The following is a 13,480-nucleotide window of genomic DNA, read 5'->3' as shown; positions in this document are numbered from 1 at the left end:
TCGTCTGAATCTTTTCACAAGTCGGATTCTTTGTTTGTCCTTCCGGGGGTCTTCGGAAGGGCGTAGCGGCGTCGGCTTCTGCCGTCTCCAATTGGTTCAGACAGGCCGTTGAACAGGCCTATGCTTTGCGGGGTAAAGTTTCCCCTATGCCTGTGAGGGCGCACTCTACCAGATCTCTGAGTACGTCTTGGGCCTGTCGTCATGGGGCTTCTGTGGCCCAGGTGTGTAGGGCGGCGACTTGGTCGACCGTGCACACCTTCACTCTGTTCCACAGAGTGGATGTTTCAAGCATCGGCAGATGCTTCCTTTGGCCGCAAGGTTCTTAGTGCGGCGGTCCCTTAGGGTCCCTGGTTTTGGTCCTTTGGGCTGTTTGGGATTTCTTTGTATCCCTGGGTTATTTGTTTTTTTCCTGGGTTATTGCTCCCGTTGAGCAAATTTTTTCTCGTGTTGCCCAGCTGGTTTCCTTCCTTTGGTAAGGTTACTTTCTTTGATGTGGAGACTGCGTTGCCTTTAGGCGTGGCTGCGTTTCCCACCCCTCATGTTTGCACTGCTTTGGGACGTCCCCATTGTGACGAATATGAAGATGGCGGCGACTGTTGGAGGACGTAAGAGAAAACGGAATTTTTGTAAAATCTTACCTGTAAAATTCCTCCGACAGTCGCCGCCCCCGCCCCTCTTTTGGGGTTTAGGTACTCTACTGCTATTCCACTGAAACTGAAGCAGGAAACAGGAAGCAGGAGGGTATAGACTGAGGGGACCACCCCCTGGGGTGGGGATATGTTAAAAGCTTTAATATTGACATATTCTGTTGCCTAGCTACTCCTACGGAGCAAAGTCTAATACCCCATTGTGACGAATATGAAGATGGCGGCGACTGTTGGAGGACTCAGAGAAAGGAATTTTACAGGTAAGATTTTACAAAAATTCTGTTTTTTCACAACATTATGTAGTTTTATGAACACAAGGTATGTTTTAAAAGCTTTAATCACACAGCACAACTATGTTTCAAGATATGTGGTTTAATAGCTTGAGATTAGTATTGGGGTTTTCAATTTAACAAAAACACCACCAATCTTTGTTGTGTGCCTGCTCCCCCCATCAAGCTGATCCCAGAGAACCCTGACATGTTACTTTGTACTCAATATGCACCCTCAGCAAAATCGATCTGCACCAGAACACCGCATCCCTTGTAGCCAGGAAGCCTCAGTAACGGTACTGGCAAATACCTCATGGGCACCATCCTACTTTAGGTCCCACCACAACAGCTTGGCTTCTTTTCTGGGTTTTCCCACCGGTCTTCTAAAAAGTGCAGTCTATTGTTACATAATTCTTTCCTGTACAACCTCCTCCCCATGCCGATCCTTACATGTTCTGAGAAAGGGTGCCAAAACTAACACCATGGGCAAACTTTGTGCAGGCTCGGGACTTTTAGAGGATGGTGAAAGCCAGAAAGCTTAAAACTGAACCAAACTCTGTATTTATCAGGAAAATCCATGCTAGATGCATCAAAACAAAATATTCAGTCCTACAGTTTTTTTCCTTTCTAAAGCAGCTATAGCCTGTCCCCTGCCAGCATGCTGCAGAGTGGGACCCTTGCTTTCTGTGGGGAAGCAGTGACCTCTCTGCAAGGGTACAACACATATCCTGCTGAGTCAGAGCGAGAGCGATCCAATCAGCAAGAAGCATGAGCTTTGCTGACTGCAGAGCTATAGGTCCAAATAAAGGGACTGTAGTAAATGCAATTTATTTTTTTTAAATAACAAACATGTTATTCTTGTCTGCTTTGTGCATTGTTTTGCACAGAGCAGCCCCCATCTTCCTCTTTTCGGGCCCCCCCCCGCCGGCACTCTGGGCTCCTCCCCCCCCCTGCCTAGTGCCCGCAAAGCAAGCTGCTTGCTATGGGGGCACTTGTGTGTGTGCTTGGTCCAGAGCCGTCTCTCTGTGCCCATTGACACACAGCATGGCTTGGCCCGCCCCCGCTCTCTCCCCACTGGCTGTGATTGACGGTAGCAGGAGCCTAAGGTTCCTGGTGCTGCCTCTCTGTCCAATAAGGAAAGAGAGAGCTGCTGCTCTTGTGCACAGTGCTGGATTGAAATGGGTGGGGAGCTGCATGCAGAAAGTTTTTTACCTTAATGCAAAGAATGCATTAAAGTGGTTCTAAAGGCAGAAGGTGTTTTATATTCGCAACACATTCTATGCATTAGGATAAAATATCTTCTGAGAGCAGCAGCCCCTCTCAGCCTCCACAATACTTAACTGAGTCCCATCCTGATCCAACAATGTTGCATGAGAGCCTCGGCTTTCCGGGCCCCTCCCTCCCGATTGGATGAGACACAGCAGTGGGCACCATTGGCTCTGTTTGCTGTCATTCAAAGTCAGTGAGCCAATGAGGAGAGAGAGTGTGCGAGGCTGAGCCACGGGTCTGTGTCTGAATAGACAAACAGAGCAGTGGCTCGGCTCAGGTGCCCCCATAGCAAACTGTTTGCTGTGGGGGCACTTGGCAGGAGGGAGGGGCCAGGAGTGCCGGCGAGGTAGAGACCACTTCTTCTATAAAGAGGGCAAGATCCCTTCTCTGCAGCATGTTGGCAGGGGACATGCTTTTCTATCCATGCCATCGCTGCTTTAGAATTAAACTGTAAGATATTAAGCTTCCATTTTGGTGTGCCTGAAATGCTTCGAGGTCAGTTGGGCTTCAAATGTCCATTCACACCTTTAAAATTTAGGCACAACTTAGTGCAAATTAAAGGCATATATATATATATATATTTTTTTGTTTTAGCTAAGGTAGGGAAAAGTCAAGTTTCAATTTCTGACTGTGACCCCCCTGGAGATTTTCATACCTGTTTTTGTGACACGTGGACATGAAACATGTTTGGAATGTACTTTTTGGTTTTTGTCTGTGTCTCCATTGGGGAGATCTACAATCACTGTTTGCCCTAGTCTTTTAAGATTTACTTCTGAGATCTAAACCTTAAAGTGACTTTGTTGCTTAACTTTATTCTTGAAATGAAAGCTGTACTTGTTATGAATGATTGTATTTATCTACCTCTTTTTGTGGCCAAGAGCTATCACTGGGTGGAGTCTGTGCAGAAACCGACACTTTCAGGATTGTCGATCTGCTCGTTCTCCCTGTATGCTTAGTGCAGCCTTTCTCTACATGATGGAACCCTTGATATAATCTTCCAGTCTTGAGCCTCGTCCACATGGATGTTCTATAGCAAGGGTCTCCAAACTTTCTAAACAAGGGGTTAGTTTTCTGTCCTTCAGACTTTAGGGGGCCGGACTTTGGCCAGTGGGAGTGGAAAAGGTCCTGACATCAGTGGGAAAAAATAATGCCCTGTTTTTGGTGTCATTGGGAGGAACTCTGTCCTGTCATTGGGAGGAACTATGTCCTGTCATTGGGAGGAACTCTGTCCCGTCATTGGGAGGAACTGTGTCCAGTCATTGGTGTCATTGGGAGGAACTCTGTCCTGTCATTGGGAGGAACTCTGTCCCATCATTGGTGTCATTGGGAGGAACTCTGTCCCTTCATTGGGAGGAACTCTGTCCCTTCATTGGGAGATACTCTGTCCCGTCATTGGGAGGAACTCTGTCCCTTCATTGGGAGGAACTCTGTCCCTTCATTGGGAGGAACTCTGTCCCTTCATTGGGAGGAACTCTGTCCCTTCATTGGGAGGAACTCTGTCCCTTCATTGGGAGGAACTCTGTCCCTTCATTGGGAGGAACTCTGTCCCTTCATTGGGAGGAACTCTGTCCCTTCATTGGGAGGAACTCTGTCCCTTCATTGGGAGGAACTCTGTCCCTTCATTGGGAGGAACTCTGTCCCGTCATTGGGAGGAACTCTGTCCCGTCATTGGGAGGAACTCTGTCCCGTCATTGGGAGGAACTCTGTCCCGTCATTGGGAGGAACTCTGTCCCGTCATTGGGAGGAACTCTGTCCAGTCATTGGTGTCATTGGGAGGAACTCTGTCCTGTCATTGGGAGGAACTCTGTCCCATCATTGGTGTCATTGGGAGGAACTCTGTCCCGTCATTGGGAGGAACTCTGTCCCGTCATTGGGAGGAACTCTGTCCCGTCATTGGTGTCATTGGGAGGAACTGTGTTCCGTCATTGGGAGGAACTCTGTCCCATCATTGGTGTCATTGGGAGGAACTCTGTCCCGTCATTGGGAGGAACTCTGTCCCATCATTGGTGTCATTGGGAGGAACTCTGTTCCGTCATTGGGAGGAACTCTGTCCCATCATTGGTGTCATTGGGAGGAACTCTGTCCCGTCATTGGGAGGAACTCTGTCCCATCATTGGTGTCATTGGGAGGAACTCTGTCCCGTCATTGGGAGGAACTCTGTCCCATCATTGGTGTCATTGGGAGGAACTCTGTCCCATCATTGGGAGGAACTCTGTCATATCATTGGTGTTATTGGGAGGAATTCTGTCCCGTCATTCGGGGGAACTCGGTCCCATCATTCGCGTCATTGGGAGAAACTGTGTCGTGTCATTGGGAGGAATTGTGTCTCATCTTTTCGTGTCATTGGGCCCCATTGTTGGTGTCACTGGAAGAAAATGTGCCCCATTGTTGGTATCATTAGGAGGAACTGTGCCCCTTCAGTGGTGTCAGTGGGAGGAATTATGCCCCATTGCTGGTATCAGTGGATGAAATAGTGCCCCAAGAGCCAGATAAAAAGCAAGCAAACGGCCACAGTTTGGAGACCGCTGTATCATAGCGTACATCTGTGTGAAGGCTGTGTTTACCCACATGGGGATGCACAGGTTTTCGTGCATCACCATGAAGGCTGTTCTTGTCATTTGGACGCAGCGGCTGCAAGAACACAGCAGCTGCTTCTAATTTAACATCTGTGCGGGTGCACGGCCCCAAACACACATGCAAAACAGCAAAAATAGTACTGCTTGAAAGCCCCCAAACTTGTGTCGGTTGGATCAGCATGTGAATAGACTGGTGCAAGGATCAGCTTGTCAGGCTCTAGTAGACTTCAACAAAATGGTGACTGTCTGCACACAGACACCGACTCCCTGTTGCAATAATGTGAATGAGATGGCTAAAAGATGGCTTCATGTTCTTCACCTGTAGAAAACTCCTCAGACGCATTTCACCCTTCTCTGGGCTTTATGTAGCGGCCTCCACAATGAAGCCCCGAAAAGGGCGAAACATGTCTGAGGAGTTCTCTACGGGTGAAGAACATGAAGCCATCTTTTACCCATCTCATTTGCATTTTTGCAACAGAGGGTCAGTGTCTGTGTGCAGATGGTCACCATTTTGTTGAAGTCTACCCAAACTCATATTATCTAAGTTTGGGGCTATGCACCTGCCACACACAGATGTCAAAAAGCTGCTGTATCCCAATAGCCATTAGCAGGACAGCCTCCTCACCACCTGTCAAACACTTCTGAAAAGCAATTTGAGCATGGATAGCTTTTCAGAGGAGTGCGAGTCCCTGACGCACATGTGTATGAGTCCTTAATCCTTGGCTGCACTGACTTGCTCCCTTCCCCAGTAAAAGACATCTCCATGATTTGGAGACAGGTTACAATAAATACCTCATAGGAGTTGTATCCCTTCCCCACCTTGTTCGAAATGAAAAGTTTATTCTGCAGAGATACTTTACTAACTTCCACTTTCCATAAAGCTTCTTCAAAATAACAGATTATAAGGAATACCTGCACTCATCCTTTCCTCTTTGATCTTGAACAAAATATTGCATGTTCTTGTCAAAGCGAATAATTTGTGTTCTCGTCAGTGGAAATCAATAAGTAATTTTCTGCCGTTCTCTTTCATGGGTGGTTGGGCAGAGCTGCTTTTACAATGCGAATATTTACATTGCGGCTTTCAAGCGCGTTTTATGGTTCCATATTTGAGCCTTTGATTGGAGTTTAATGGCCCCGCGCTTTTTATCTTATTGCGGTAGTCTCAGACTGAAATTGAAAATGCCATCCGAGTTTTGTCTGCTGTCGTTTGCTACGTGAGGTCACAATAAATTCTCCTTGTGTGAGCATGTATAACCAAATCACTTAGAGATTTTCACCTGCGGTAACCCCTTTTACCGTATTATCTACACACAGCTTGGCACTTAGAGAATCGATCACAACTGGGCTTATGCAAGAATTCGGCTGTAAAGCTGAAAATGAAGCAGATTTAGACTGCTTTTATATCTCGGCGTTATGAATCGCAGAAAGTGGCGAGGTGCGAACGACAAATCGCAGAAAGCACGTTTGACATGCCATTCATTTGAATGGTACCTAAAATCTCGGTGCTGTTCTTCCGCGATAAATCGCAGCGGTGCGTGAAGCATGTCGCCCAAAAGTCGCTCCTGAACTTTTTTTGGGCGACATGCTTCACACAATGCAGGTTGCCGCGATTGCAGCGCAATTTAGTGCCAGACAATCTCCATAAAACCGCACTGCGGTTTTAGTTTCCCTTTTAAATGAATGCCATGTCAAATGTGCTTTCTGGGATTTGTCATTCACGCCTCGCCACTTTGAATTGGCGGGCAGAATCATGGCAAATCCGCCCACAATTCAAAACCCTGAGATGTGATCGCAGTTCAAAAGAACACAAAGAATTGCTAGTCTGTATTCATTACCCACTTCTGGACCGGAAGGTTTTACCCCCTTAAAGACCAGGCCATTTTTTGCGATTCGGCACTGTGTTAATTTAATGGACAATTGCGCGGTCGTGCGACGCTGTACCCAAATAAAATTGATGTCCTTTTTTCCCACAAACAGGGCTTTCTTTTGGTGGTATTTGATCACCTGTGCGATGTTTTATTGTTTGCGCTCTAAACAGAAAAAGAGCAACAATTCTGAAAAAAATACAATGTTTTTTTCACTTTCACTTTTCACTTTTGTAAAAATCCCAAAAATAAAATGTAAAAATCAAATTTTTTTTATCCTTTTAGGTCAATTTGTATTCTGCTACATATTTTTGGTAAAAAAAAATCCCAATAAGTGTTTTTTGATTGGTTTGCGTAATAGTTATCCCATTTACAAACTAGGGGAAAGATTTATGTCATTTATATTTATTTTTTTATGTTTTACTAGTAATGGCGGCGATCAGCGATTTTTAGCGGGACTGCGACATTGCGGCGGACAGATCGGACTTCTAACTGACATTTTTGACAGTTTTGGGGGGGACCAGTGACAATACTACAGTAATCAATGCTAAAAAAAAAATACACTGTTACTGTAATAATGACACTGGCAGGGAAGGGGTTAACCCAGGGACAATCAAAGGGTTAAATGTGAGATTAGGGGGTGTTTTCTAACTGTGAGGGGGATGGGCTTATTGGATCAACACAGGGACCTGTAATCCTAACTAGGAGGATCACAGGAGCCCTGTAATGATAACTGACAGAACAACGGTCTGCCGTGTTTACAACAGCAGATCACCGTTCTGTCTTTCCGGAGAGTGATCGCAGGTGCCCATCAGCAATCAGGGCCGGCGGTCCCGCAGATCAGCTTCCCCTCTCATGAATCACTGCATGTGCGCCCTCCACGCTCCCGATGTATCAACGTATGGGTGCAGCGATTCACGCAGCCAAGCCAGCCTTCCGCAGTATATCTGCAGCGAGCGGTCGGCAAGCAGTTAATACATCAATAAATGTATTTTTTTTTTTAATGTAAGCAGTTTAAATTGGTAATAAATCCAAAACAACAAATTTTTATATATTGCAGCTTACCAATCATTAGATGTGGTTGATGCATTAGTTTTCTTTTTGCGGGCTTTTTCCCTCTGTTTTCACCTGGGGATTTGGCCAGTAACACATCTCCTGTATTAGTGAGACAGAACTCTAGAGGAATGAACATAGAAAGGTACAGAAGCATTTTCAATCTGAGGGAGAGGAATGTTAAACGTATTAGCAGATTTAGATATACTAACAAATTGAAGCCAAACTCCAGCTCACACTTTATAATCAGTTACAGCAAACAGTTTTTTTTCCATTTGGGACAAATATTTTGCATGCATAAATAAATAATAGCTGATCCTTTTAATCACTCCTGCCAGTGTTAAGTGGCTTTTTTTCATGTAAACTGATACATTCTGCTGGAGAGCCTGTCCTTTTGAGAAACAAAAAAAGAAAAAGGAATACAGCCATCACATCTAAGGCCTGTTACACATGATACTCCTGTTTGAGCATCTCCTTTTTCAGCAGTAAATTTGTCTTATTGAAATGCGTGCATTTTCGCGTATTTTCGCGCAAATATGGTTACATAAATTCATGTCTTTTTGCGTCTTTTCACGCAAATCTATTCTCGCGTTTTTGTAAAATATGCAAATTAGCAATTTTGCTGATCAACAGTATGTTTGTGTGCGTTAATTTGTGTACAATTGCACGTATTTGCACGCATTAGGCGTAAATTACTGTCCAAAAATGCAGATTTTTCTATTTTGTTCTTACTGAAGAATACGCGGCGCTCATTTACGCGCCAGTGTGCATAGGCACATTAGAATGAATGGGCTCTATTTTAGCTCAGAAAAAAAAAAGCTGTACTGAGCATTTTTAAGCTGCAGTGTGCAATGCGCTTCTGGAAGAATGGTCAAACATTCCCACAGACGCACTCCTAAACCTTGTGGACAGCCTTCCTAGACTAGTTGAAGATGTTATAGCTGCAAAGGGTGGGCCAACTCAATATTGAACCCTATGGACTAAGACTGGGATGCCATTAAAGTTCATGTGAGTGTAAAGGTAGGCGTCCCAATACTTTTAGTAATATAGTGTATGAATAAAGGCCACTAAGAATACGTACAGTTATCACAAAATATTTTTCGTTGTACTTTTTCTTTTTCACCTTTTTGCAAACCCCACAATGGTTTGTACTCATGGAGATCTCCAGTGGTTGGGCTCTGCCGGGGGACAATGATTACCTGATATAGCGATAGGTTTTTCATAATGACATTGTCTGGTTTGTTCAGTGTGTTGTGTTTTTATGCTGCTTTTGCTGTTATGTATGTTTAATTTTTCCTGTAACTCTGCTTTTTTTACAGTCCAGATTGGTCCGCTCCGCTTCTTCTGGAGGTGTGACGTTCCAGAAATGTGCAACAGTGAGTATTAATGTCTGTAACAATATGCAAAGTTTCGTAGGCCCCTTTCAGACCGAGAGGGCCCTGCTGAGCAAGCAGATGACAGGTCAGTGTCCGCTCCACTATACAGAGCAGACACGGACACAGCCCACTGTTCTCTATGGAGTGATGGGATAGAAATGGTCTGCCTGTCTGTTTCCATCTGACTGTCATCTGATCCGCCGGATGGATGGGAAACAGATCTGTCTGTTTTTATCGGACCGAATCAAAGTCTGCTGACATCTGCTGCTCCACAGAGAACAATGGCTGGTCTGATTGGACATCTGAAAAACGGACAGGTCGACTCGATTGGACCACTGGTGTGAAAGGGCCTTAGAGCCCATTCACACTAGCGCGACTTGTGAGGCGACTTGTGTGCCCTCAAGTCGCCCCAAGTCGCTTGACATAACAAAAGCAATGTTAATCAATCAGTGCCATCTTAATTGGCAATACTGAAGTCGCTCCGACTTCAGAAAAGGGTCCTGTACTACTTTGAGGCGACCTGTGATCCGACTTGTCCCATAGACTTCAATGGGAGTCGCCTCCTTATCTTAATTGAAGCGACTTGTGATCCGACTTGTGATCAGGACCATTTTTATGGAAAGTCGGAACAAGAAAAAAAAGAGCATTTTTTCTTATAATTTTTAGTAGCACATGAATATGGCTTCTCTACACCTGGCCGTTTTTCTTGCAGGCATTTATCGGGCATTTTTGGAGGCAGGCATGACTTTTTTTGGATTTAGTGTCTGGGGGGTCTAAAAAGTGTACCTGTGAAGTTTCAGCTCTGTTACTGTAGCATGTCCAGAACCAGAAAAAAAGATCATTTTTCTTATTATTATTAATACAGCAGTGTGGCGGCTTCTCTACACCTTGCATTTTTTTTTTTTGCTGGCATTTATCGGGCATTTGGAGAGAAGCCATATTCATGTGCTCATATAAATTATAAGAAAAATTATCTTTTATATCTGGTTCTGGACATGCTACAGAGATGAAACTTCACAGGTACACTTTTTAGACCCCCCAGACACTAAAGACATGCCTGCCTCCAAAGACGCCCAAAAAATGCCCGATAAATGCCAGCAAAAAAAAAAAAACAGGAAAGGGAAATTAAGTCACATCATATTCTGATTGGCCAAATACAAAGTCGTACAAAGTCATCTATCATATAAATCGCGTAAAAAAATTCATAAGTCGCGCAAAGTCATGCTGAAGTCGCGCTAAAAGTCGCGCTAGAATTCGCCCCTTATGAGGCGACTTAGAGGTCGCGGCAGTGTGGACCGAGCCTTACACATCCCATGTTTTGACAAGTATGAGAAAAATAAACACTAAGACCTCATACACCTCATATGATGTAATGAGCAATACCCCACCCTGGGGCCATAGGTGTGGTGTACAGAAGTCCTCTACAGATGTCTGTACACGTACGACTGTATGCAACACCTGCGGCTCCTCAGTAGGCAAAAACGCCTGATAAAGCCTGATTTTTTGCAACATTACAGAACAAGTCCAGTTGGATGCAATTACTGGAATGATCATTACACTTGCTATAAACCTGTCCCGGTTCACATATGTGCGATGACAGACATCGCATGTGATTCGGAGCGCACTACTCTGAAAATCACATGCGATGTCTGTGCAATGCAAATTCTGCCATACAGATTGTATGGCTGAATTCACATCACATTCAGACACAACTCGCACAGGACCCTTCTTTGGGTCCGCACCAGAATCGGATTGCATGGGTGTTCACACCTATGCGATCCGATTCATGTCCGTACTGTCAGTTTGCACTGCGATATGTGAACTGATCTGGGGGTGTCGTTAACTTTGTATTGACACCCCCTGCGATTCGCATATGGCAGTGTGAACTGCCTGCGAGTTGAATGCCATGCAGGAACCCACAGTGGATTTGCAGGGTTCCCGCATCGCATACATGTGAACCGGCACTTAAAGTATGCAGAAACCGCTCCATATTATTAGGTCCATGTGTTTCGTGGTCTTGCTATTGCTACATCATTTAACATTTTACACAATTGTGTACCCCATGGGCTGCAGTTTGAAAAAATCCCAATCTATAACACAAACCTTTGCGATTGGTTGTAACGACACTAAGGCCGGCCATACACGGAGCAATTTTTTTTTTCTGCAACCACGGTTTGCAGGAAATAAATTCACTCTATCCCCCCCCCATCAACACAGACAGTATTGATGCAGAAATCCCTCCTTCTGGGTTATGTTCTCCCAACGAGGGAAGATGGGGAAAGTTGTCCCCGCAGGGAGAAGACGGTGATTATTGCTAGCGGCTATAGCAGATAAAACCCAGCATGCTGGCTGTACCCAAGCTGATAGATCGATCAACTTGGTAAATTCAGCCTGCGCATACACGGTTCGAATCTCAGCCGGTTCCTACTGAACTGGCCAAGATTTGAACCCTGTATGGCCTGTCTAAGACTGCTGCACTTTAAGAAACCCGAATACCAGATCCAAAACAATATTTAACAAACAGAAAAAGTGCGCTGTCCATCAACTCATGAAGTGAACTTTTACACATAAACTTGTGAAAAATTCCATTTAATACTGCTGACCCCCTGACATGCCACATTTGGCAGGGGTACCTAGATTTGACAGGTACCCACTCCCTCTGCCGCTTGCGCTGCCTAGGCACATTACAGGTCCCTAGAAGATTTCCTGGCCATTCACAACGCACAGCGCAACTCGTGCATGTGAAGTGCGCACCCGGCTGTGAAGCCACAAGCTGTCACAGCTGAGTGCCCACACTAGAGATGCCAGCGCCGCCAAAAGGAGCGGGAAAGGATCGAGGCATCGGGCAGCCGCATCCCTGGACCGTGGGACAGGTGAGTGTGTGTTTATTAAAAGTCAGCAGCTACACTTTTTGTAGCTGCTGACTTTTAAGAAACACCAAAATGAGTGGCATCCCACTTTCACCATTTTGCACATTGACAAAATAATTTTATTATAAATAAAAAAATGAAAAAAAAAATAATTAATTACTATTAATGCAATGCATCACAAATGTGCAAAATGGTGAATCTGATTTGATGTTTAATAAAAAAAAAAAGGTGCCGATAATGGCCACCAAAAAAAACACTCAATATTTTGCCGCAACTTTTTCGTAGGTCATGTGACTCAACAACTGCATCAAACATGCAACACGAATGCATATTTGCCACTTTTTCAATGCATTTTTATAGGAAAGCACAATGGACCAGTGTATGTAAAGAATTTAAAAGGTTGCATCATTTTTCTTGAGCTTTTCTTGCTCTTTTTTTTTTTACTTTTTTTTTCTAATTAAATAAAAAGTCGAATACAATATAATTATTTTTAAAAAATATATATATTTTTTAAAAACTATTCATTTCGGGTTTCGATTTTCGGCCAAATGTATCCTGAATTTTCTGTTTTCTTTTCAAAATTTTCATTTCGGTGCACCACCAATATTTGAGTACCCCTACCTCTGATGGCTCCCTTTTTGAAATTGTCTCTATGGAAGACCTACAGGCTCTTCAAGACCTCATGGATCTATGGGAGGAGGGCAATCCTGGGGTGTCGTCCGACGTGGGGGGGGGGGACCATGTCCCCCAATTCCCTCCCTCCCCCCAGGGGGGGGGGGGGAACCATGTCCCCCAATTCCCTCCCCCCACACTGGATACCCCCGATTTTGCACCACCCTTAACATACAAACCCAGATGCAAATCCTTCCTTATTTTACAAGGCAACCCTAACATCTGGCCCTTTGTAACCAAAGCTATTGAAGCGACAAGTTGGAACACGAGACCTATACCTAACTTACCGTTTACCCAAAGATAAGCCATTAAATCTTTGCGGAATAACAAACATCTGACAAGGACGGTAATCTGGTAATCATGAACACAGAAGGGTATGAAAAGATGTGCCTTGACATTATATGTAATCGTGACTGGTACAAACCAGTTCCAGCCGCATTCCTACAACAAAACGCATTAAAATTCAAGAACATTCTCACACAAGCACTCCAGAAAGGTTTAATCAATACAAACAAATGCCTTTAAGTTCTTGGATAATCCACATCCTACAACCCCAACTTTCTACGCTCTGCCGAACGTTCACAAAAACCTCACCTCTTCCCCCTGGTCGTCCAATAATTTCAGGGTGCAACTCACTCACAGAAAATGCTAGATTAATGTACTCCCTTGTAAAGGCTCTGTCTTCCTATGTGAAAGACACTATAGAGTTGTTAAAAATGATCGATGGACTACATGTCCCTGCAGATGCATGGCTAGTAACCATAGATATTGAAGCTTTGTATAACTCTATCCCCCACATAACGAGGTATACGTATAAGTCATCTGAGAAATGTTGGATGAACAAGGCCGACAAACCTGGAATTACAATGAGTTCATCATTCAG

The 13,480-nt window shown here is 44.5% G+C and overlaps 1 protein-coding gene across 1 annotated transcript in view; it reads left to right on the top strand.

The window, feature by feature from the left end:
- The window catches only part of EVC2 (EvC ciliary complex subunit 2), a 316,078-nt gene that overhangs the window by 45,857 nt on the left and 256,741 nt on the right, over window positions 1–13,480 (top strand). Inside the window, exon 4 of the mRNA XM_082263099.1 lies at window positions 8,999–9,055. Within this exon, the coding sequence (XP_082119225.1) occupies window positions 8,999–9,055 (57 nt within the window). The remainder of the gene's footprint in view (window positions 1–8,998; window positions 9,056–13,480) is intronic.

Source organism: Pelophylax lessonae (assembly GCF_965119305.1).
Source record: "Pelophylax lessonae genome assembly, chromosome: 1".
Taxonomy (NCBI): domain Eukaryota; kingdom Metazoa; phylum Chordata; class Amphibia; order Anura; family Ranidae; genus Pelophylax; species Pelophylax lessonae.
The sequence above is the reverse complement of the archived record's forward strand: the minus strand, read 5'-3'. Positions and strand labels throughout refer to the sequence as shown.